At 47.4% G+C, this 23,581-nt stretch overlaps 7 protein-coding genes across 7 annotated transcripts; 4 read left to right on the forward strand and 3 right to left on the reverse strand.

The window, feature by feature from the left end:
• Positions 1 to 190: 190 nt before the first annotated feature.
• Positions 191 to 679, forward strand: N7471_013647 (uncharacterized protein; the record flags this gene model as incomplete). Its single annotated transcript, XM_057286366.1, has 3 exons — positions 191 to 282; positions 351 to 390; positions 455 to 679. 3 exons carry the CDS (start codon positions 191 to 193, stop codon positions 677 to 679), a joined length of 357 nt encoding a protein of 118 aa, XP_057129691.1.
• A 312-nt stretch (positions 680 to 991) lies between these two features.
• N7471_013648 (uncharacterized protein) lies at positions 992 to 2,119 on the reverse strand (the record flags this gene model as incomplete). Its single annotated transcript, XM_057286367.1, has 1 exon — positions 992 to 2,119. One exon carries the CDS (start codon positions 2,117 to 2,119, stop codon positions 992 to 994), a length of 1,128 nt encoding a protein of 375 aa, XP_057129692.1.
• Positions 2,120 to 3,010: 891 nt separating this feature from the next.
• N7471_013649 (uncharacterized protein) lies at positions 3,011 to 5,056 on the forward strand (the record flags this gene model as incomplete). Its single annotated transcript, XM_057286368.1, has 1 exon — positions 3,011 to 5,056. The coding sequence occupies one exon, from the start codon at positions 3,011 to 3,013 to the stop codon at positions 5,054 to 5,056; it is 2,046 nt and encodes a 681-aa protein (XP_057129693.1).
• A 5,190-nt stretch (positions 5,057 to 10,246) lies between these two features.
• N7471_013650 (uncharacterized protein) lies at positions 10,247 to 12,444 on the forward strand (the record flags this gene model as incomplete). Its single annotated transcript, XM_057286369.1, has 3 exons — positions 10,247 to 10,917; positions 10,972 to 12,077; positions 12,131 to 12,444. The coding sequence occupies 3 exons, from the start codon at positions 10,247 to 10,249 to the stop codon at positions 12,442 to 12,444; spliced, it is 2,091 nt and encodes a 696-aa protein (XP_057129694.1).
• Positions 12,445 to 13,538: 1,094 nt separating this feature from the next.
• On the reverse strand, positions 13,539 to 13,877 carry N7471_013651 (uncharacterized protein; the record flags this gene model as incomplete). The annotated part of the gene is made up of 1 exon (XM_057286370.1): positions 13,539 to 13,877. One exon carries the CDS (start codon positions 13,875 to 13,877, stop codon positions 13,539 to 13,541), a length of 339 nt encoding a protein of 112 aa, XP_057129695.1.
• On the reverse strand, positions 13,874 to 14,641 carry N7471_013652 (uncharacterized protein; the record flags this gene model as incomplete). Its single annotated transcript, XM_057286371.1, has 1 exon — positions 13,874 to 14,641. The coding sequence occupies one exon, from the start codon at positions 14,639 to 14,641 to the stop codon at positions 13,874 to 13,876; it is 768 nt and encodes a 255-aa protein (XP_057129696.1).
• A 1,670-nt stretch (positions 14,642 to 16,311) lies between these two features.
• N7471_013653 (uncharacterized protein) lies at positions 16,312 to 16,786 on the forward strand (the record flags this gene model as incomplete). The annotated part of the gene is made up of 2 exons (XM_057286372.1): positions 16,312 to 16,417; positions 16,590 to 16,786. 2 exons carry the CDS (start codon positions 16,312 to 16,314, stop codon positions 16,784 to 16,786), a joined length of 303 nt encoding a protein of 100 aa, XP_057129697.1.
• Positions 16,787 to 23,581: the final 6,795 nt, after the last annotated feature.

Here is a 23,581-nt window from a genome sequence, read left to right on the forward strand (position 1 = left end):
CCTAACTCAGCCGAGTTTTGTGCTGACAAGTTCCAGATATGGAGTGTAAGTGGGGCGACGATCCACCTTTCTGGTCGTATTAGGCAGCCGATGACCATTTAAACTTGAAATTGCTTATTTACCCCGAATCGCATGCCAGATTGGGTTGAGATGAAAATTCGAGATTCATGTTGAGTATTCGACAAGTACCATGGCTGTTGCTATTGCGCTCTCCATTGTGGGCGCATTGAACATCTACCAAGGAACTCCCAAGTCGGATAGTTATTCGTTGTGGAAAGCTGGGTCAGCTTTGATCGTCGTACTTTGGATTTCCCAAGTGTTTTGGTCACTTTTTCTCTTCGTCCCAACAGGAAAGCACCTCGTGGCCAGACCTACCAAGGCAGCACTGCTGTATGTGTTCCAAGTTTTATATTCCCGGTTTTGAACCCTGGAAGCTGATACTGTCTTCTCTTAGCTACTGCAAGGTGCCTTCATTGCCCTTTTGTTTATCGGTATCCGCGTTATTTACACCCTTGTTGCCGTCTGCACTCAGCAGAAAGATCTCAGCCCAGTGACCGCCTCCATTGCTGTGCGCGTTGTATTCTTGTTTCTCCCAGAAGTCTTTGCGGCACTGGCCATGATCACCGTGGGTCTTCGAGCAAGACATCTTCAAGAACTCAAACTGGCAACGGGGTATTAGGCAATGGCTGAAAGCTCGATATGTATCTGGCTAGCTATCACGTGGTTCACACCAAGTTGAACAAGGATATTTGGAATATTTGTGCTCCCCAACCTTGGAAGTATTGTCGGATAATTGTGAATTCCTTTTTCTTTTATACGTATTTATAATAAACTCAAGAAGCTCGGTGAAAACTTAAATGGCGTTTGGAAGACAATGCATTGGCGATGAATATAAAATGTGGGGAAGAGACAACTTTCAGTACCTTTTCTATTCTTTTTTCTTTTGCGGGGATTCTTAACGAGACACGACAATTGGTAGTTGGTGGCTCATTTAACTTCCATAAGTAAAGGGATCAACCCGAAGGAGAACCGTGTGATTGCTGGGATTTTCCTCCGGGCCCATTGTCCAGTTAGTCTGTGTAAATCCTCGTAGATGGTGGTACCCCCCACCGGTACTTCGCGGCCACCAAGTTTTATAACTGACCTTCGCTGGTGTCTTTTCAATCCAGCTCAAACCGACTGTAATGGCCCGGGCTGCCTCTCGCAAATCATCAAGGTTATACAAGGAAGTATAGGGTTCCATGGTGCCTGTTCTCCACTTGTCATATTCGGCGCCAACTGACCAGCTCCTACCCTTGAGCTCGGAGTTGCAGTAGATACGCCATTTGTGTTTGACATTCCGAGCGCCCGTGACTTCGAATAGTTGTTCGTGGAACTGGGGACAGATGTCGTGGATCTTCGTGCCAATGATTTTATTGTTGAGTTCCTGTGGCACGTGCCATTGTTCCGTCGGTGTTGCCTTGAGCTGATCCCTCAGGTTATCGATTGTTTTCTTATCTTCATCAGACTGGATTTTGGACTTGGTCCGACAATCCGAGAGATCACTCTCGGCTTTGGCTATCTTGGAATGACAAGTCTCGTTGGCTCTTGCTGTCTCGTCGAGTTTCGCCCCAATGCTTTGCAGCTTCTCACTCGCAGCTTCTAGCTCCGTTGTACAGAGAGCAAGGGCACCTTTGCATTTTGAATCTGGTGATAGAACTGGCGGTGTTGATGGACTGACGATCTTATTCATTTTTTCGAGCAAAAGGAAGGTCGGCGAGCTGGCAAGAGTATATTTGTCACCACGGACAAGATAACACATCCCACTGGCACTATTCTTTTTCCACATGGCTACTGTAGCCTTGGGATCGTCCGCACAGTATTGGGCACATATTTGGGCACTTCTCGCCTCTTTGGATTCGTATTGACCGCTTGAAAACTTTCCGCAAGTGTATCTGAACTGAAAAGTGCCAACCGACTCTGTGCCGACTAACGGTGGTTTGGCACAACACACATTCCAGCTGGCATCGCCCTGGACATCTGACTCAGCAAGGCATTTGCCCTTTGAATTGAGTGGTATCTGGTTTCCCAGGACGAAATAAACATGGAGCGCAAAGAACACGAGCCATTGCGTGATCATGGCGTAGATAATTGTGTTCAGATGAGGTGGGTTGAAGATTTATGGAACAGCCTCACAGTTTCAGGGTATTGCTTGGTTGCTGATAGTAGGGGAAACTAAAGCTCAGGCGGTAGGGTGCTCTGTTCTTAAACACCTTTACAAGGCCGTCGCTTAGCGGACACTTCGGTGACCAGGAGCACCCCCATCAACCTAACCTTGCCTTCGGATTTCTTCACCTCTTCAAGTCATAGCGTCATAGATTTATTGAGTGGAACCCTTGTAATCTGAATTTATCTTATGCCATTTTCAATATGCATTCGTTGATCGGCTAGCCGGCCGGCATTTGTTGCTCGGCTGAGCCGTCCCGGACGGTTGCGGACCGTGCTAGGTGGGTCCACGGACCCGCCTCTGCCGCTTTTCGCCGGACTGGGTATAGGGTACGTGATAACCTTCACGCAGCGTCAAATTTGGGAACCAATTCCTCTCAAGTCGTTTCGGTTAGCTGGTTATATGCAGGATCATGTTCGAGCTGAGCCATATCGACCCCTTGTACTCTTCCAAGGCCTGCCAGCTGGAGAACATGAATGCAACGTTATGTTTTCGCAGAATTTGTCCACATTGGACATACTTTTTTTCATAAAGTTTATCAATAGGTTAATAGGCTTTGACAAGACATACGAGAACGGGAATAAGCCTCGTCTATGATATCACAACGAAAGCCATACCTGTTCCAATATGGGCAAAGCTTGATTGATGACGCGTAGAATGTACTTGTGGATGAGACCCCTACATAACTCAGATGTAGAGAAGGGATACCAGGCCAGCTAAAGACATAAGAAGGCTTCTTTATCTCTGACTTGGAGTCCATTGAGGTCAGATCCAATCATCCAAGCCTTTGGGGCACCAATAACTATGGCCAAACCACTTCCATTACTCTTGCTGCTTTTTCTCTATTTGCAAACATGCACAGCAACTGTTCAACAGTTTTTGGCTGGAGCACCAGGCCGATCCCGCACACGATATACGCTTGATGATATTGTCCCCTTGAAACACGAAGATTCTGGGGCTGTCAAGTGTTGCCCTTTCGGGACCGACTTCGACGGCAAAACCTGTTTACTGGCCGTCCCAGTCTGCCCAGATGGAACCATTCATAAGGACGGCCGGTGCGTATCCACGAGGGGACCCGAATGCCCTGCTAGAACGACGCCGGAGGGGGACCTCTGTATATCGAGGAACGAACCATTCTGCCCCACCCCAATGAAAGTGAAAGGAAACAACTGCATTTCTGAGCAGGGTCCGACCTGTGAGGGTACGCTCGAACCCAGTGAAAATGTTTGTATCTCAAAAGTGCGTCCATCTTGCCCCGGAAATGAACATTTCGATGGCAAAGTATGTATCAGCGACCAGGGATCTCGATGTCCTGAGGGCACAGAGGCTTGCGATGGACTTTGCATCAGTAAAAAACCGGCCTCCTGCCCTGGGGATCTGGAGTACAACCAGAGCGCCAATCGTTGTACTTCCAAGGAACCACCGCAATGCCCGGAGATGAGTCACCGCGAAGGCGATAACTGTGTGTCTGATAAAGGACCAAAATGCGCCGGCGAGGGTGAATTTGATCCCAAAACCCAGTTGTGTGTGTCTCTCACACCGCCATCGTGTCCGGAAGGGTCCCTCTTGGAAGGCAAAGAGTGTGTTTCGATTGAACGCCCTGCATGTTCCACAGGGCAAATTTCAACCAACCTCTCAGACGGGTCTGCTCGCTGTTGTCCAGTTGGTCTTTCCTGGGATGGTCAAATGTGTACCATAGCACCTGGCGTCGACGGAAAATGCCCAGAGGGCACAATTGAGCAGGACGGCAAGTGCAGGGTCAAAGCCATCAGTGAACCTTTCTGTGAACCCGAATATCGTCTACAAGGTAGTCGATGTGTCTCCGTACAGGGACCCTTTTGTGAGCCTCCATTGATACGAGATGGGTCTCTCTGTGTATCAGAGGAAGTACCAAGTTGTCCCTCTGACACCCATCTGGTTCGGGATAAATGTGTGGGGGAGACCAAGCCTACCTGTCCAGAAGATACCCTCCGCGACCGGGAGCTCTGCGTTAGCAACAACAAGCCTAGCTGTGACGAGGCGAACGGATTCAAGCTTGTTGGCAACCGGTGTGTTAGTGATATTCTTCCAACATGTGTGGAAGGACACCCCAAGGGTGAAGACTGTGTTACTGCAAGCAGACCAGTGTGTTCAGGGAAGACCATGACATTTGACGGTACCAGATGCGTCTCTGAGAGCAGACCTGAGTGCCCAACAGGCAGCACACTTGACGGCGATGGATCGTGTATCACGAAGAAGACTCCAGCATGCAAGGTTGGCCAACTAGTGCAGGGAAAGTGTGTAACAGGTAATCCTGTCTGCTCCAGTGGCACAGTTCTTCAAGGTACCAACTGTGTCAGCCAGGACGATCCACGCTGCGATGAAGGCTTCCGCTTTATCATGGGGAAGTGTGTATTTCTAGCCGGACAAGAATGCGCGGATGGATACACCCTCGTCAACGGCGAGTGCGCGTCGAAGGACCACCCTACCTGCGAGCAAGGCGCTATGTTCAACGGCACAACATGCGTTGGTGGAAAGGCCCCATGTCCGGACGGGACCTCCTTCGACGGCACCGATTGCTCTTATGAGACTATTCCCACTTGTCAACACGGAGTTCTCAAGAACATGAAATGCGTTGTCGAAAAAGAACCCGAATGTTCATACGGATATGCCAAGGATCCTGTTTCCAGAGAATGTATCCACACCGAGGGCCCTCAGTGTCCTCGCGGGCAGAAGTTCACTGGTGAACATTGTGCTCTGGCAGACGATGACTGTATAGAATTCGAGTATTGCCCTAATATTCCCGGCTCGGTTGATACTTCCCATGTGGCGGCGGCATTCGGTCAAAAGTCGTTCCCAGGAGCTTTCTAAGGGTTCGAACACGGATTACATATCGACTTCAGAATTTATTGACGTGAGAAGGTGTCTTCCAAGGTTGAAGTTGACAGGACTTGGTTGGAACTTGAAATAAAATGCGAAAGACGGGGGTTAAGAGTGTAACCAGGAGGCTCTTCTCGTTGACGTGCCTTGTCAACATGTGATCAACTTTCGATTACGAAGTCTCGTGACTCACCCCGTGACGCAATCCTGCAATTAATGCACTTCTACCGTATTAACGATATTTTCCACGACAATCAGTAGAATAAACGAGAATAGACACATAACGTATTCCACAAGCGAGTGGGCCACACAAGCGAGTGGGCCACCCAACCCAACCTACTAATTTCAAATGCATATATCTCAACCAAAACTCCATTAAATTAAATACACTAAAATCAGTATCTATCTGGACATGCATCTCTTCTATGACCCTGGTTTTTACATAGCCCGCACGTTGGTAATGCTCTCGTTCGTGGTTGTAAAGGTGGCGAAGGCCTTCTTCGCCGGGGGCGGGGGTGCTTCAACTACTTCCACCGGCTCAGTAATTAATGCAGATGCTTCTTGAACTGAGAGGCCTTCTTCGGCAGGTATCTGCCTTCGGGATCGAGTGCGCTTTTGCTTCTGCTTCTCGTTGGCGGCGCGTAATTCCTTATTTTCTTTAGCAAGTAAGATAGCACCTTGCATTGTAAGACGGAAGCCTTTCACAAGCTGGTTTAATGCACGGTCTGACGGGCTGGGTGGACTTCGAGATCTTGCACGAAGTAAAGCTTTGATTGATGAAGCCTGCCGGCGTAGTTCTTTCTCTGTAGCTGGCGTTTTTGGTGTAAAATTTCGACTTGATTCACTACCCCGGCTGGGAGGGGGGTAGGTGTTCGAAGCCGAATATCAAGCTTTAAAATCACTCTCTCCGGTTAAAAAGGGGACTAAACCGGCTGCTCCGAAGCTATTTTTTATAGTCTCCGATTTAAAGGCTTCAATTCGTGCGGTAGGGTATGCTTCGAGGAAATCAAGTTTGTCAACATGATTTATCCCAACCCGCATTATTGATTCAACCAGCTGACTATACGCACGTTTTAACACCGCAAAACAGCCTATATCAACAGGTTGTAAAAGGTGGGAAGAATGCGGCGGCATACAAAGTGGTATTATACCATTTTGCTCACAAATCTCATCGAATTTCGGCGTTAAATGACTTCCGTGACCATCAAGTATCAAGAGCCGATATCTTCCTTTCGTACGCGGTAAAGTCGTAGGAATAAAAAGCTTTTTAAGCCAGCGAAGTCCAATTTCATCAGAGATCCACCCATTAGGACTAACCCCAATTCGCCAATCGGAAGGGAGGCCTTTAAACCAGGATTCAAGGAAGACCTTTCCTTTAAAAATCACACACGGAGGAAGCACCCAGCCAGAAGCATTCGTACATTCAATCACCGTCACCCACTCTCGATTTCCAGGTTGTTTAAGTGCTCTCCGCCCGTAGTATTCACTCCTCGTAATAACCCTCGTAGTTGCCGTTAATCCCAAAGCAAAACCAGTCTCGTCAAAGTTATAAACGTCATCGGGGTCGATTCCAAATCGAAGGATCGTTTTTTGAACCAAATCAAACCACTCCCTAATGATTTTCGGGTCTTCACATTTCGCGCGCTCGTAGTTATACCGTTTCGAGAATCGGGAGGAGAGGAGAGGGTGCCTTTTAACAAAATTCGTAACCCAATTTTCGCCGACCGAAATAACCGGGGTAGTTCCGCGCTTTTGAAGAAGAAGATCTGCCATTTCTCGTACGGTAGAAGGGCGGGGGGCTGATCCACGGGAGTCCATAGAGAGAATCCATTTTTGAAGCGATTCCTCTTCGATTTCTGTTAATTTCTGTAGATGGGGGCGAGAAATCGCGCGGTTAGGGGTGCCCTTTAGTCGGCGGAGAGTCGACTTTGGTATTTCGAAACGGCGCGCCACTTCACGAATTGAAGAGATTTCTTGATTCTTAAAAGCTTGGATAGCTAATAAGATCCTACCCTCTTGCTCTATTGAATTTGTAGAGCTTCGGGGGCGAATTGGTGGCATGGTGGGTGGTTGAATTGACTAAGTGCTAATTCCTAGACGGGTTTTGGGTGGGGTGGACCACTCGTTTGTGTGGACCACTCGTATATGAAATACGGGGAACCTCGAGTGATTTATGTCATTATTCGGTCACGGGACAGGTACCGCACTATTAATCAGGCACCATTCTTCTTGCTCCCGAGTCCTTGAATTACGTTAAATGTTACCCTAAAACAGGCCCCGCCATACACGGCTCCGTCTATACTGGTTTGACACATTACAGTGACGCAGCAAAACGTCATTCTCGGTTCAACCCGAGTGACGTACATATAGCATTAAACTCAGCCTGATTACCGCTAAGAAATAATCTGCAACCTGGGCCTCTCTCTATTCTTTCATTCAACGAAAAGACCACGCTAATCATACATGCCCGATAAAATGGCTACGAAATATATTGTAAGTAACCTTCTCTTCGTCTCCTACGAACCTCACTAATAAAGACAGGTAACCTTTCAAGACTCGGCCACCGCCGAGCAAATCAATACCTACATCCACCTGATCAACGGAGACGGTGGATCTTTAATCAACAAATTCCCGGACATGATCGCTAGAGGCTTTTCGTATGTGTTTTATCTACTACAAACCGTCATCGGGATGTTGTACTAATATGCATTCCAGTGCCTATATCACAGATTCAGTCATTCAAAGAATTCAGTCGGACCCTCTGGTTGATCGTGTTACACCTGATGACTCCTCTTAAACTCGGCGTTGGCTCGCCCCTTTTGGGATATCTGCAGCTTCGCATTCCCTGCATGCTAACAAAATAACGACATATTTCGTGGCTACCCAATTACATTGCCCACTAATTGCTGCATATAATCGTGCCAAGCGCACCAACACACACTCCGGTGGTGCGCCCCACAAGATGCAAAAAATTCCTCATTTTATCAACTTCACATACATTTTTGTACTACACCACAATGTCAGATCAAATCAAGAATACCGAGGAGCGAATTCAAGAAGCACTCAAAGCCTATCATACAACAATTAAGCCCAATATCGCTAAATTAGTGCGTGAATTCGATGTTCCGTACTATCAACTACGCGGTCGGGTTCGCGGTCGCCAGTCTAATTCCGACCGTGCTAAATCAACCAAATCCTTAGATCCAATTCAGGGAAAGGCATTGATTACCTGGGTCGAATCCTTAGATAATTCATATACTTCACCTACCCCGGAACTGATTGAAAAGTCTGCCAATCGCCTTCTGAAAAACGCGGGTTCGGACCAAATTGTTGGTCATAACTGGGCGTACCGCTTCCTCCAAAGACTGCCCCCTCGGCTCAAATATCTCACCCAAAAGTCTAAGGAAAAAGCGAGGATTGATAGCGAGGACTTTGGCTCTTTATTCCTTTGGTATAATAACCTTTCCCGGGTTATGAAACAGCATAATTTCCTCCCACACGAGATCTACAATTGGGATGAAACCGGGTATCGAATCGGCCAAGGAAAGCCACGTAAGGTCGTTTCTTCTCGTACGACTAGTGATATCGCTACAGGTGGTCAATCGGAGTCTATTACAGGCATTGAATGCATTGCCGCAGATGGCTGGGTTATGCTACCCTGGTTTTTACCAAAGGGTAGTCTACATATGGAGGAGTGGTATGAAAATATTACTACGCCTGACTTTCGAAGTAAGCCTACGCCAAGTGGTTATATCGACGATGAAACAGCTCTTCAATGGCTTTTCTCTTTTCACGAAGCTACGATTTCTCGGGTCCAAAAAGGGAGGCCTCGGCTTCTTTTAATGCATAACCATGGCTCTCATACAACCATCGAATTCACCCAGTTTTGCACCCAGAAAAATATCATTCCAGCCTATTTTTTACCCCATACAACACATATCTGTCAACCGCTCGACGGCAAAGCTTTTCAATGCTTAAAGCATTATTTTCGTACGACAAATTACGAGGTTGTTATGTGGGGTGGAAGTGCTAGCAAAAAGCGGGATTTCTTCGGATTATCGAAGGGGTTCGGCAGCAAGCTTTTACCCAAAGAACTATCAGATCCTCTTTTAGATCTAGGGGTATCTACCCTTTAGGTCCGGAGGTTGTTCTTAGTCCCTTACGTGAGAGGGATTTACAAGGGTCCCCCCTTCGGTTTATCACTCCGTCACCCTCCCCAGTTATCCTAAGCTCTGTCACCAACTCCCCGCCAGATACAATTCAGCGGGTTAATAAGCTTAATCCTAAGCTTAATAATGACATTGAGAAGCTAGAGGGCCTATCTCAGGAAGTGAAAAAGCATATTCAACGAAGTATGCAAGCAAATACCCTTTTATCCCAGCAGCTTGATCTGGTGAAGGAGAGTTTGAAGAGCCCTCAATCCCACAAATCAGCTGTAAAGCAGCCAAAAAATGGGAAATCGCTTCTTGGTACTAGGGGCTCGGCCCTATCACCTTTATGCGCAAATAGGATGATAGTCAAAAGGCAGGATGCTGAGGCTAAGAAGTTGATTCGCCTACAAGCAAGGTAGGCCAAGGCTTAGAAGCTCAATCGCAGGCCCAATTAGCCAGGGATTTAGCTAAAGCTGAGCATGAAGCTTCAATGGCAGCAAGAGATAGTAATGGTGGAAATTGGTATATAGATACTACTGGGGGTTATCTGTAAATAGCATTTTTCATAGGTTGATAATTTGATTTTTTGCATATTGTGGGTAATTTGCATCTAGTGGGGCGCACCAACATACATGGAGTGTGTGTTGGGCCCTTGGCACGATTAGAGGAAACTCATTTTCAATACGTCCCGAAACTGGTGCGACCACCTACACTCTTCAATTGTATTTCCTGCTCCAATGCCAATCCGCGCTAGTCTATATTAAGAGTAGTCCCGAAATGGTAGGTGGGGCCTGCCCCACCTACCGCGGCCCCCTCTAAGGGAGTTTATTGGAAGGAACGTAATCTCGGTACTGAGAGAAGTATTGCGAAATGACGTAGGCAGTACCTACCACTCAGCATGGTTTAAATTTGGACTTGCACAAACCCCGCATAGTATTCCCATTTACATCCGCCTCCAACGCGGCACAGTCAGTTCAGTTCGTGTCTGAATTTGCGAAATCTTGCTATTCCAGCATCCCCATTATAAACCATGCACAGACCAGACGACGACTTCATCAATCAGTTCAAGGAGAAATTTGGGGACCTTCTCTTGAGCTGCCATGGCGAAAGAGGAAAGAGAGGCGTTCATTTTGACGCGGGAGATCCGATGTTACCTGCTAGCTATGACAATGACAATGAGGCCATTGATGTTACGTGGACAGACGAGGCAAATTCTGCTCAAACGTTGAGACTAGAGAGCGGTTCCCCAGAACACGACGATTTCCGTGCACCCGATTTATTTTCACCGATGATTAATGCCAAAAAGCACAAGAAATTTCACGATCGCAATCTACCAGGGTCGGGCACGGTCTCTCACAGTAACGCAGGAGACCTCCACTCTCCAATGATTCAGTGGCACACAAATATTTCGCCCACTCTTGATTTATCAATCCAACGCGTTCCGCAGGTTTTTTGGAAGGGGCCCGATTGCTTCACTCCGCTGGCTGAGTCTCAACGTTGGCTATGTGACAATAGATATTTTGGAAAGGCGGACGGTATATCGAGGACTCTCATGCACCACGATTTTGGATACGCCACATCCGATGGAGCCGATCAAGATATTCTGACCGATTGTCTTCATGAACAACCAGGTTCAAACTTTGACATGGCCACATCCGAGGCACAGGTCAACAAGCACTGGCCATATGGCGACGGAGAAAAGTACGCCTAGGCCCAACGAACGCTACATATACTGTTGATTAATCTTGTTCATAGATTTCGCTATAATGTGACACTGCAAGCCCCGACGGCAATGCTCCGGCATGCCAACGAAAGCCTAGTGACATACCTCAATAAAGGTCAAACATACAGCCTCACGGTCGTGGATTCTATCCCACCCTCAAAGAAGGCTGGACTTGTTGAATATCGAACGTTCGTGCATGTATCCTTCGAAGAAGAAGACCAGAGGTCAAATTCGGATGCATCGTGGCAGCTATGGAAAGAAGGCCGAGGCTTGCAAGAAGCCTATGAGCGCAAAGGCAAGATTTCAGCTGTCGAGTATGCCGATCCTTCTAAGGGCGATGTTAGAAATCAGGGACCTCGTCAGATACAGCTTGAAGAAGCTTTTGTTGATGGGTTTTGTGTCACCTGGTCAGTTGATACAACCGCGAACGTCTATGAGGCGGCGATTCCGCTGAAATTTAATTTTTTATCAACCGATTTCACCCGCTTAAAAGGGGTGAAAGGGGTATCGGTTAGGCTATGTGTAAAAACGAAACTGATGCGGCCAGACGGCGAAATTAAGACCATGGAGGACGAGCCAGAAATGTGCTACTGTGTGATGAAGCTCTTTAGAGATCACGGCGCCGAACGAAAATTATCGAATGACAAGACACATGTCAAGAAAAGGATTGAAAAGCTCAACAAACAAATCATCGACCGAGAGACAGGTGCAGATTTCGGTAGACGAAGTCGCAACAACAGTTTGATGAACGGTGGACAAATCGACATTCGGCCTCAGGATAAGCGCAAGTGGTCGAAGAGTTCGTGCAACAGCCCTATGTCGGATACGGACCTTCACGCCGAGCTTGCTACAACGACCGAGATCCTTTCATCGGCCCGTCCGGTGAGTGTACTTAGTCTTCGTGGTAACGTGAAGGATGATCCGGATCTACATCCTATCTGTTTATCAGATGGATCAAGCACTTCTGTGAAAGATGCGTTCTTGGACAATCAACATAGCACACGTGCTATAACCTTGGCCCCCCAAGGAGCGGCTGACTTGTCAGAAAGGGCCAACCTACCACCGCCCAAAGTGCCAAAAGTCTCTATTGGGACTTCTCAAAGCTCTTCGCCTCCTGCAAATTGTTGTTCCAAGTCTGGTTCGTACCACAACAAAGCAAACTTTGATTTTCATTCACTTACTTTATCGCAGTTGCATGCTTTTACCTCCATTTCACTCAAAGCGGGAAGCAGCCCCAGGGCAGCTATTATGCAATATACCTAGCGGATCGCACTTCTCTCAATTTGAAAGTCGAGCTTGCGGAGAAACTGCAGATCGACCCTTGTCTTATCTCTCGTTTAATTTGGGTCAATAGTAAAGGCTTGAAGGTCCTGGTGGATGACGATATGGTTCAACAACTTCCCGAGGCGCTGATCATGATTGCAGATATCTGTGAACTCTCGTACACAGAAATGGCTCCCTCCAGCGCAAAGTGCTCTGGGGTGGAAGTAAAGCTCGTGTTCTAGCTATTGCATATAAGAAACAATACAGGTCGCACTGACAGGATATTCCGGGGGAAATTCTAGTATAGGCTTGCGTGTCTCGGCAGTTAGGTTTCGAGAAACAATGGATGAAAGAGTGTAGGTGGTGACACCAGTTATGGGACCTAGGGCAAAAGAGATGAGATTACCGTAATTTACGGGGACTTATCGAAGATACATGGACGAATTAAAGCCTGGCGGAATGATATCCTAGTATGGACCAGTGTGCTTGAAGTGGGGCCCTGGGTAATAAAGAGAGAGATTGGAGGTAAAACTGATATCGAATATCACTGTACCCATTGCTTGAACTATCAAAATGTGAGCGGGAAGACATTTTAAAATCGGACTTAGGTGTTCCTTACCCAGGGCTCCTATCAGCATATAGCTGCCATCCCATGCTTGGGAGCGACACATACGGACATCATGAGTAGCAAAGAGAGCGCAGTATATACCCACTCCAATAACTGCGGGAATCAAACTTGGCGTATACGCATAGTAGCCAGTGGAAGGCATACTATGAAAAAAAGTCTGTATAGAATACAAAGACTAAGTTTGCTTATAGAGATGTAAGTGAATAGTAATATCATTGAAAATCCAGATCCCCCATGGCATTTATAGCGGAACCCTCGTTCGGGTATGGGAAAGCCGTTCTCGATACATAGTAGGCGACCACCAAATCAATGCAGATCAGATCCCAAGAACGCAACCCACAACAGAGGTTTTATGTCAGCCTAAGGACCCTCGTGAAATCTTATTTCTACAACATACAATGTCTCAATCCTCAGGATAGAGCAATTGTGTGTGACTTCGGGTCGGGTTCGTATTCGGGATCGGGTTCGGAAAGGTTAATCTACCATATTTTCTATTATTACCGCATTGCTCAAGGCAGACACAATTATAATGAAACTAATCTCGCCTCAATTATGACAGCACCTATCTCAAGCTTTGCATGGCTTTTTACTTCTCTTTTCTGCAAGAGGGAAATCTGAGGCACTGCCGAGCGTGCCAGGCAGTCATCCTTCTTTTGCAAAATATTGAAGATCAGGCTGTTGAAACGTAGGATTATCACCTCCTTTTAATTAAAGATATATTGCCAGAGCCTTCTGGTTTGAAGTTGTCTTTAACTGCCTTGAGGAGCACCTGAACTCGAGGAATCTCAACGCATTGATCCTTTGCGCCGCATTGTGTGTCAGCTTTGCCGTGATCATCGCAGAGTAGAACTTTTGGCGGTGAGTCCATTGCCGTGTTTCTTCTTCTTCTATCTGTGAAGTCGCTCCATCGTCGGCAACGGCAGATATCCGAATGAACTCATTGATCTTCTGATTCCACCTAAACCAGTCACTGGCATTATCCAGTATCGGAATCCCATTATAAAACGTATTGATTCCAAATTGCTCGAATTTCGCGATTTCAGTCATGTTGGCAATGGGCGCTCTTCTGAGCTGAAGAATTCTGGGCTGGATATGTCGTTGGGCGGATCGGAGGAAACCGATTCACGATCTGATGAGTGAAGAGAACGCACTTCCAAGCCGAAGAGTTCAAGGCTCGATGCCGCACTGGGGAGGCTCGAAACGATGGAAAGGCTACGGTCTGATGAGTTTGGTGTAGGCGTCCGAGATGGAGGAGTATAGTCCCTGTCTGGAAGCCCGTGGAGATCTCGAGAGAGTCTATACGATCTAAAGAAGCGAGGGAAACGGTGCCGGTCAACTAGATATCGTGGCTTCCTTTGCGGGAAGGTTGAAGGTCTGTTTGGCCGGAGTTTGTAGCGGCTCATATTGCTGTTATTGTATATAAATGGCTCGCCTCCGGCCGCAGGGCTTGGTGGGGCCTGGACCAAAGCCTCAACGCTGTTTCCTGGCTGATAGGAAGCGCCAGAGATGGGGCAAATATGGTGACTTGGCTCTTGTTCGATACTGGAACACGCGGGTTGAGGTTTGGAGGCACTTTGGAAGTCTTTCACAGTGTTGCGAGGAGAGGTGACTGGAATAGTGATCCCCGATGCTCGGCGTATGCGGTCTTTAGTGGACAGGCGCCAGTAGGCTCCTAAGAGTGCACTCGGGGAAAGTGATGGGAAGTATGACGTTTGGATTTGTTTGAAGCGCCAGCGGCGGACGTATCGGAGATACGAGAGAATGTTCAGCTCCTCGTCTGTCCAAGAGTGTCTGTTCTGTTGTTTTTGCATTCCTCTTCGGAAGTTGAGGTGGCCTCCGAATAGTGACCCCGAGGAGGTAATTTCGGGCTTTTCTGCAGATGGTGGGTGTCATGTGCCAGATGTAGATGCAGTTCTGTGATACCCTGTGCCAGTGTGATATCTGTGATAGCAATAATGTGTGATAATGTGATAGTGTGATAGTGTGACAGTGGCGTGGTGTCTGTGAGTCTTTTAACGGAGGAAAGTCCATCCGCTTCATTGCACCCAAAAGCTTTGAGGACTAGAACTCGATATTTTTCATCAAGATACCGCGTAAATATGGTCAGTTTCTTAAGTGGATGAAGTTGGAATTGATAGGGAAGCTTAGCTGTGAAAGGCCGTGAGAGGGTCATGAGGGAGCACATGTCTTACATCGCTGGGCTCGGAGCAGCGACAGCCGTGATCACGGAAGCTCTGAAGTCCTTGGTTTCGCAGCACCCCCCTGCGAGGAAAATTGTTGACGCGGAGCCCATTCCGCGAAGCACACTTGTTCACGCAGAGCCCATCCTGCGAAGCACACTTGTTGACGCGGAGCCCATCCCGAGAAGCACACTTGTTGACGCAGAGCCCATCCTGCGAGGATTATTGTTGACGCAGACCTATCCTGCGAAGCACACTTGTTGACGCGGAGCCCATCCCGCGAAACACATTCTTACAGTCACAGGGCTCATTGGCTGTGAGGGAGCGCAAGTCTTACATCGCTGGGCTCGTTGCAGCGACAGCCGTGGTCACGGAAGCTCTCAGGCCCGTAGGCACGAGAGGGGCACCATGACACATCGGAGTGTGAGGACCGAAGTCCTGATTTTTTTGGGCTGGGAATCCGGCCCCTTTTATATTTTTTTCGGCTACGTCTCTAACAAGGAACCAGTTGCGCAGATGGTAGCGAGAAAAACTATTTCGTTGGTAGGCGTTGAAGCGATCGGAACGACGTTGAACTGATGTTTGGAGACTTTATGGCCTACAGAGTCAAGTCTCGACCTGGACTCATTCCTCTCAAAATCCTACGTTGAGCGTGGTGAACCATTTTCATCACCTGTTGAGAAGAAAGCAACGCCGCAAAAATATGATTCCTACATATCATTGAAATTGCAATTAAATCGCTCAACGCGCTTTCCCTCTACACCAGATCATTCTGGTTATGGGCCAACGTCTCGTTGAAGAGAATTGAAATGTTTGACAACGCTGAAATAGTGTTCTGGGCTTTGTGGCCGACAGTCACGCTCGATTGTACCCGTGGTTGGCCTGTTTCGCCAAGAAGTAACACCCTTGGCCCCACTGGAGGCAAATGTGTCGAATTCCTACGCTTGTTGCGGTGGAATGCTTTGAGGAATTGTTGGGCAAAAAGTGGCACAAAGACCACGTTTCCTTGGATTAGCAAAGCTTTACAATCAAAATCTCAACGCGCTTGAAATATAAATAAGACTTCGCTTTTCTGTGGAAGTTCATCCACTCATGAGACATTTCTGTTTCCTCTCCAAACTTCGTTGAAATCCAAAGAACCATGGACTTGCCGCATCAGCCTGGCAAATATACTACTCAAGTTGTAAAAATGTTGGAAGAACGAAATCTTTTCAATCGGACTGGGAATGAATGCCAAACTGAATCCACTGCCTCAATCCAGATGGAACGTGACGGCATACTAGCTGGCAGAGAAAATCAACATGGCAGCAGGTGCCGCAGCGGGGGTTCAATTAAACATAGTCGAGAATCAGAGACAGTCGATGATCCGTCGTCCGGGCTGCACAGGCGCGCAAGTTCGACTAAGAAGTAAGCAAACACCTCCACTATCATGTGCTGCCTTGACTATCAATTTTCTAACAAACTGATTCCAGATCTGCCGGGCGAATGAAGTAAGTACACCCACCTTGCATGCTTTCTGTCTATCCTGCCTCATTTATCTTTATTCAAATATTTTGCAATCTGATTTTGTATACAAGAGATAGGCTGGCAGATGGAAGCAGGGCGAGAAAGAGCAAGGTCATCAGGCGCTCGATAACGCTGAAAAGTCTTGCTGCTGACTTCGAAGTTCTCAAGAATGAGGTGCAAGATCTCAAGAAGGAGCTCGTCTCTTCCCAATCCCTGCCGAACAAACGGTATCCGAAAAAGCGTGTCACGTTCCAAGACAATGTCAGCTAAATAACCCAAAATTTACGAGAGGGGCTTCAAAGCGCTTTTTCTTCCTATTGTGTTTAAGATCGACAACAATTTGAACGTCGTTTGCCAAAGTATATAATGCGTGATTTCCATTGCTTCAAGAATTTTCCTGCCATCTGCGTTGGTCTGCGGAAAGACAGATATTACTTCGCTAGAACGTACCTACCAGCGATGTAGATCCGGTGTCTCTTGAGGCTCATTCCATCGGGTGCTTGGCTACGAGATGACCCAGTTTTTATCTCCGACGTCGAGCATAGTGGTGTTGTTGTTTTACCTCTTGCCGCGAAAGTATCGCGGCGGGTGGTCGTTATGAGCTCCAATTTCCAAGGATACACAAAACCGCATGGATCGGCCAATCTCCAATGCTGCAGCCTTATCACAGCGAGTATGCAACGAGGTTAGGTTCTTGGAATGACCAGACCCCATTGCTTCTACACCATTGCCTAGTGCCTGCGCTGCTCGAATGCCAATAAAATGCTGGTTTCCTGCGTGCTTTCCTGTGCTTGCCCGCAGCGAACTAATGCTGCCTTCATTATGCTTTTTGCTACGTGGCGGCACAGACACGTCGAAATTCCCAAATCCAGCATGATGATAATCCTTCTTTAGCGGAGAATAGAGAGAAGATCTAGACCTTGTTGCAGATCTCAGAATGGGAAGCGGAGCCTACTTTCCAGGACTGCCATGTGAGTCATTTCAGTACCAAGGTTCATCAGCTGGTTCCTCGTCGATCATCTCCCACCTCGCGATATTGCAACGCTACTATCACACTTTGATGAGAACATGGACACATGAAGCACCGGTTGCACCAATTAAACACCATGCGTGAATTTAGACAGATGCATGTACGGTTCTGCGATGCAGATCCTAGCGACGACCCATGGGACAGTAGATCAAGGAGATTCTATTTGTGGCCCGGAGAAGAAATTGGAAATATTTGCAAAGGTCCAGACACGATCCACAAGCCCAATCCTGACGGCCGTCAGTGTCCGATGGAACAGGTCTTTGTTGCTTAGGAGGTCGGTGGGGGCAGGTATTTGGAATATCACGCAGACCTTGGTGTCAGAATGGCAGGCTAAAACCCCGATCCATGGTTGTGTTCTCCTGGTTGGTGTCACAGGAGAGTATGTTCTCCTGTGGCAAGCTGCTCTCGTCTATCTGGTCTGTAGAACGTTCTAGAAGCTATGTCTTCTGTCCTGCATAAACCTTCCCGTAGAAAATATACTCTTTAAGCCCGACACATCCTCTCCATCTACCCAATTCGACCGCTAGATTGATATCTCTAGCAGATGGCTTGTAGAAAATATGCCAATTACGGACAAGCCACATGAGCTTACGTAAAATGTCTCCGGTTTTTGCACAAGAACAGAGACATCGATTGGCTCCCGAACAAGGGTCGACATTGTGGGCCGGCACTCCTACGGCCCTTAACTTTATTTCAATCACCTTGCGCATCTTGATCATGACGCTGAATGTAGGGTGTCTTCATAATAAAGAATTGTTCTCTTGCAATATTATATCTATGTTCCGACCGAGATGTTGGTGATTCTGCCCTAGTCATCCTTTCTTTGGGGCTACAGGGCTTAATTACAAGCAACCTAAAAAGCAAGTGGAGCAGAAGCTTGTAGATAAGCTTTCCTCGAGGATCATTCATGACAGCCGCATTCTCTCACCGAGCGACCTTTTCCATGGTTCATCGAAATCTTATTTCAGGATTCTGCGATTGATCGACGATCCCAGCCAAGTTCTACGGTCTGTGGGATAACTTTAGTCAAACTATGACCTTGTGGGAAGGCTTAGGATATGACCCATGGACCATTCTGGCAAGTCGAATTGGTCAGTCTGAGTTGTGAACTATTGACTCCGTATTTCAGAATTCCTTGGACTCCCAGCGTTCGAACACATCCATAGCTGCAAGAACGACCAACTTCCAGTTCGTACTTCTAAACAACTATCCTTGAACATAATGACTGTATGTGGAAATGAACATAGTAATCAATTCTCAGATCGAGCCCCACCGGGTATTGAATAATGTAACATCAGACAGACTTTGGTGGCAAATACGCAAAGTTTCCCCACCCAAAATAGCATGACATTCGTGACTCATTGGCCAGAATGTATTCCAAATTAAGCGGCAAGTGTGGGATGTACAGATGGCAGACAATGGGCCTTGCAAAACCCAATCGCAACCTCCGATCTAATGATCCAGCTCTCTTTTAGAGCCTGAACGACTTCTTCTTTGACATTGGCCAGATTTGGAGACGCTCGTTATTCTAGCGTGACTCAGGTGCAATCATGGCTGGAATTCGAAAAATTCCGTACACTGATCACAGACAAAGCTTTCGGAGCCGATTACAGCGCGCGCTATCCCTGTCATCCTCCGAGTCTGAGGATATTCGGAGTCCGTCAAGGTCTGCCGCGGGTGATACCACAGAGGACGAGGTCTTTTTTCAGGAAAATGACTTCTTTGGCAACGACCGCAGCGGTAGCTTGGTGGATGATGGCCAGGCATATCCTTCATAAGAAAGGAGTATCGGCCCGAGTCCTGAGAACGAATTGGAACTACCCCGACAGATTGATCTCTCTGGAGACTTCAATATGATCGCCTTCCAATGTGTCGCAGAGTGAGTACCACAATTCTCTGAAATGATGTTTTGTGATACGTTTGCTTACAACATTTAGTCTAGATATCCGAACGAAGTTAGTCGTGCGACCGACCGGAAAAGAACAAAGGCTGACTTTTTCCAGGTCCATGCAAAAGTCACTGGATAATCAGAACAGCTGGATTGCAACCATTCGCAGTGATATAGAGGACATCCGCAGTCGTTTAGCGGTTGTGGAGAAAGCTATCGAGATGGTGGCCAAAGAGGGGGAGACCGATACTACAGAGGGTAATGCAACTAGGCGAACGCTTCGGTCACAGCAGTGATCTGGGTCAAGATTTGATGAGGTGGAAGTTTATATTCCAAAGCCTGGTGTCAGCCCTTGACGGTTGAGGTACCATCATGCCATTGTGATTTCCGACCAATCCCATCTCACCGGAGCAGACTCTGACTTGAAGCTGTATTGAACCGTAAGGCTGCGCAACAGTAGACAAATCTTCAATATAAATTCGGTGTAACGAGATGAATTCGCTGGCCTCGCCGGCTGATAGTCGCAGACTGATAAATTAAGACAAGCCATTGAGGTTTTCGGGGGTTTAAGCGTTTGGCGATCATTTTAGTCCCTACCTCTCCCTGGCTCTATTACCTGCCAAGTGGCAAGAGACGAAGCGCTAAGAAAACTGTTATTTTTTTATGAATCTCGCACAGTCAAAGACCTTGGCAGAGTTCACATCACATTGCCCTCAAATAATGGGTGGAGACTACGATCATGATCAATCAGATTCGGTTGCTTCCGATGGATCAGCGCATTAGCTCCCCGGGCTACGGGCCCCGCCGCTAACCACATTCAGCGGCCATGGAACATTCTCTGCTCCTTCCAATTGGCGGAGCGAAAGTCGCTCATTCAAAGATCTTTTCCAAAGTTTTTTTGTACCATAGCGGAAGGTTCATCGAAGGATAATTTGTTTTCTATCTTTTACCGTTGTCATGAGATGGCGGTGGTGTTGGTGAAGGTTGTGTCTTGAGCTATCTATCTGCGTAGTGACTATATGAGATCGACTATGCGGTACCGCCACAGCAAGCAGGACGGCCTCAAGCCCCAAGCCCTTCGTATTTCACACAAGCGATACATACTGGTTGGTTGAATCTGGTGCCCGCTGAGTAGCAAGTGGATAATTACTCGATGCGGAGAACCCGGAAAGGGCATCGTGACCCAAAGGCACGAGCGGGCCGTCCTGGTCGGGCCAAGTTCCGTGGATCTCTCCAGAGCCAGGCAAATAGGATGCCATTCTACGGTTCTGGAGGGATTTGATCGTGTTCCAGAACCGAGTGGTCGCCGATATCAGCTCGCCATGCGCCTGATTCAGGACCTGCTGAATATCGTTCCATGAAACCTGATTCTGCATAGTGGCGTTCACTGACTCTTGCTGCTGCTGAATCTGGCAGAGCTCTCTTTCAAGCTTCTGACTCTCAACCAAGGCTTTGTCTTTTGCCGTGATAGCCTGCTGTAGTTTCGAAGTCTCCTGGGCCTTTTCAGCAAGCAGACGCTGCATGGACTGAGAGTTATGGACTCTCTCTTCGTCTATCTCCCCGATAGCTAGTTCAAACTCTTTTTGAATCTGGTCCATCAAATCCAAACAGTTTTGATGGGTTGCTTCATGATCTTTCTTCCGGGCGCTTTTCGCTATAGAATGTCCCTGGAAACGATGGTCAGTCAAGAGCACATCATTTAACGAAGATAACATGATGAGAGTGACATACCCGCCCTTTGTGTAGCTTCGCTACCGAGTTGAGGGGGCTACGGTCCCTACGGTCCCCTTTGGTCGTAGAGCCTGTCGACCGAGCAGAAAAAGTCGAACCAGCACGCGACCTGCCAGCACGGGACTTTGCTTTGGCAGCACCGCGTTCTGCAATCCGAGAGGCCTTGGGGTCATTTGCCATACTGATCCCTTCCGGTCGAGGGATAATTCTTGGTTCATGCAAGACGCTGGGCAAACTAAAGAAGATTTGACCGCAGTTGCCTCCTGGGGAGCAACGATTTTAAAGGTTTAGGTGGGGACAAAAGCAAACGACCTGAAACGAGGTGAAAGCGCAGTTAGCCCTTGCCAAGACTTTGTTGCTAGCGTCCGGACCCGTGAGTAGAAGAATATCGCGTGACCACCTGCACACCGGACCCCATGGGGTGTTAGTGCGAAACGAAAGAATAAAATAAAATAAATTGAAAACAGAAGAAAGAAAGAGAAGAACCTGCCGATCATTGTGGAGGAATTGATCGGCCGGCCCACACAGAGAACTACATTCATGCAATCAGTGGTGTCTCAATACCGGCTCGATTCAAAATACTCCGAGCCGCTCTCGCACACGAGGAAGGCTGTTCTGCACTCAGATATAATATAGTTATCGCGTCTTGCATTGTTCTATATGAATGGAGTCGTTATTGATCAATAACAGTGATCCTCACACTTTACGCCGCCTCATTGATGAATTGATGAACGCTGACGAAATTTGTATTAAAAATTACTTATGATTGGCTTCTTGTTGAACAGTGAATATCCAAACCCCAAATCAATATACGCGTAGTACTTTGTTATAGCAGAGTTAGGATCTAGATTTTCAGCAGCTCCACCGTCGCCCAAACCAGGGCCTGGTTTCCAGGACAACCATATGAGCCATTTTAGCTACCAAGGCTCATGAGCTGGGTTCTCGTCGATGGTCACTCCACCTGGCGAGATTGCAACGCTACTATCCTACTCTAATGAGACTCTGGATACAAGAAGCAACAGTAGCATCAATAAAAAACCGCCGTGAATGTGGAACGAGGATGGTACGTACGGTTCTGCGATGAAAGGCTCAGCGATGATCCATGGGACAGTCGATCAAGGAGGTTCTATATGTGGCCCGGAGAAGAAATTGCAAGGACTTGCAAAGGTCCAGGCGCGATCCAAAATCCCAGACTTGACGGGCCGTCTGCGTGCAGATGGAATAGGTCTTTATTGCTTTGGCTTACTGAAGGGGCTACCCTCATAGGTACGGTTGGGCAGGTGCGGGATTTGGAATAGCATGCAGACTTCCGGCAACAGAATGGTACACTAACAGCCATGTGTGATTGTGTTCTCCTGGTTGTTCTCACGGGAAAATGCCTTGGTCCTGTCGAGTTTTGTTTATTTGGCTAATAGAACGTTCCAGAAGGTGTGTATCTTCTCATGCATTAGCCTTTGCCCCCACGACTATACTCTCCTCGAGCCCAACACTTCCTTTCTCCATCTGCTCGAATTCGATACCAGCCTGATAACTCTAGCAGAAAGCTTATAAAAATCTATGCTAACTAACTTCAGGCCGACCTCGGGGATTATGTAAGAAAACTCTCCGGTTCGTGTACTAAAAGCCGAGAAACCGATTGGCTTGCGGAAATGGCCGGAAGTCGGCATTGTGGGGCCAACATATATAGATCCCGAAAGTCTATTTTTCAAGCACCCGGCTCATTGTTCCCATGACTCTGGCAGTTGATCATGAATATACAATGTGGTTTTTACAATATTCTATACCTTAATAGGTCGGCGATCATACTTCAACTCCCCTAAATTTTGCTGCTGTAGGGACAGATTTAACCATAATCAATCTAGAAGGTAAGTGGAGCCGAAGTCCACAATTAAGCTATCTGACTAAATTGAAGCTTAAATCCCAATCATTCATAAACAATCACGTTTTCCCCCGACCGAGCGTTTCCGTGGTTTATCAAAAACGATTTGTCCATATGATTTTAATGATCGACAGTCCCGCTCTTGGTTCCACCCTCGTTGTGAGATTAACTTTCTCCTATGAATTGAGTCTAAGGGTCCTTCCTTCTAGGTGCACTAGAACATGTCATTGTTCAGTCGCTGTGGAAACATTTGCTTTGCGTCAAATATGAAAGGGCGTGAATGAAAATCAATCGAATGCTTCGCAGCTCTAGAGTTTAGATCACCCTGCTTTCGAGCCACCCAACCAATCAAATACATTCAGACCTCTGGACTCCAACCAAGCTTACTCCTACGAGTCGATAAGAGTCCAGACACCTTCATGGCTTCTGAAGTAACCTTCCCTAGCTTCCATGTCATGAGCTCGTTACCAGGACACTTATTTCTTGGTTCCATGAGGTTGAAATAAATGTAGCTACTAACCCCGTTCATCTTCCAAA

The sequence above is a fragment of the Penicillium samsonianum genome, assembly GCF_028829775.1.
Source record: "Penicillium samsonianum strain IBT 33392 chromosome Unknown utg000009l_segment0_segment0, whole genome shotgun sequence".
Lineage (NCBI taxonomy): Eukaryota > Fungi > Ascomycota > Eurotiomycetes > Eurotiales > Aspergillaceae > Penicillium > Penicillium samsonianum.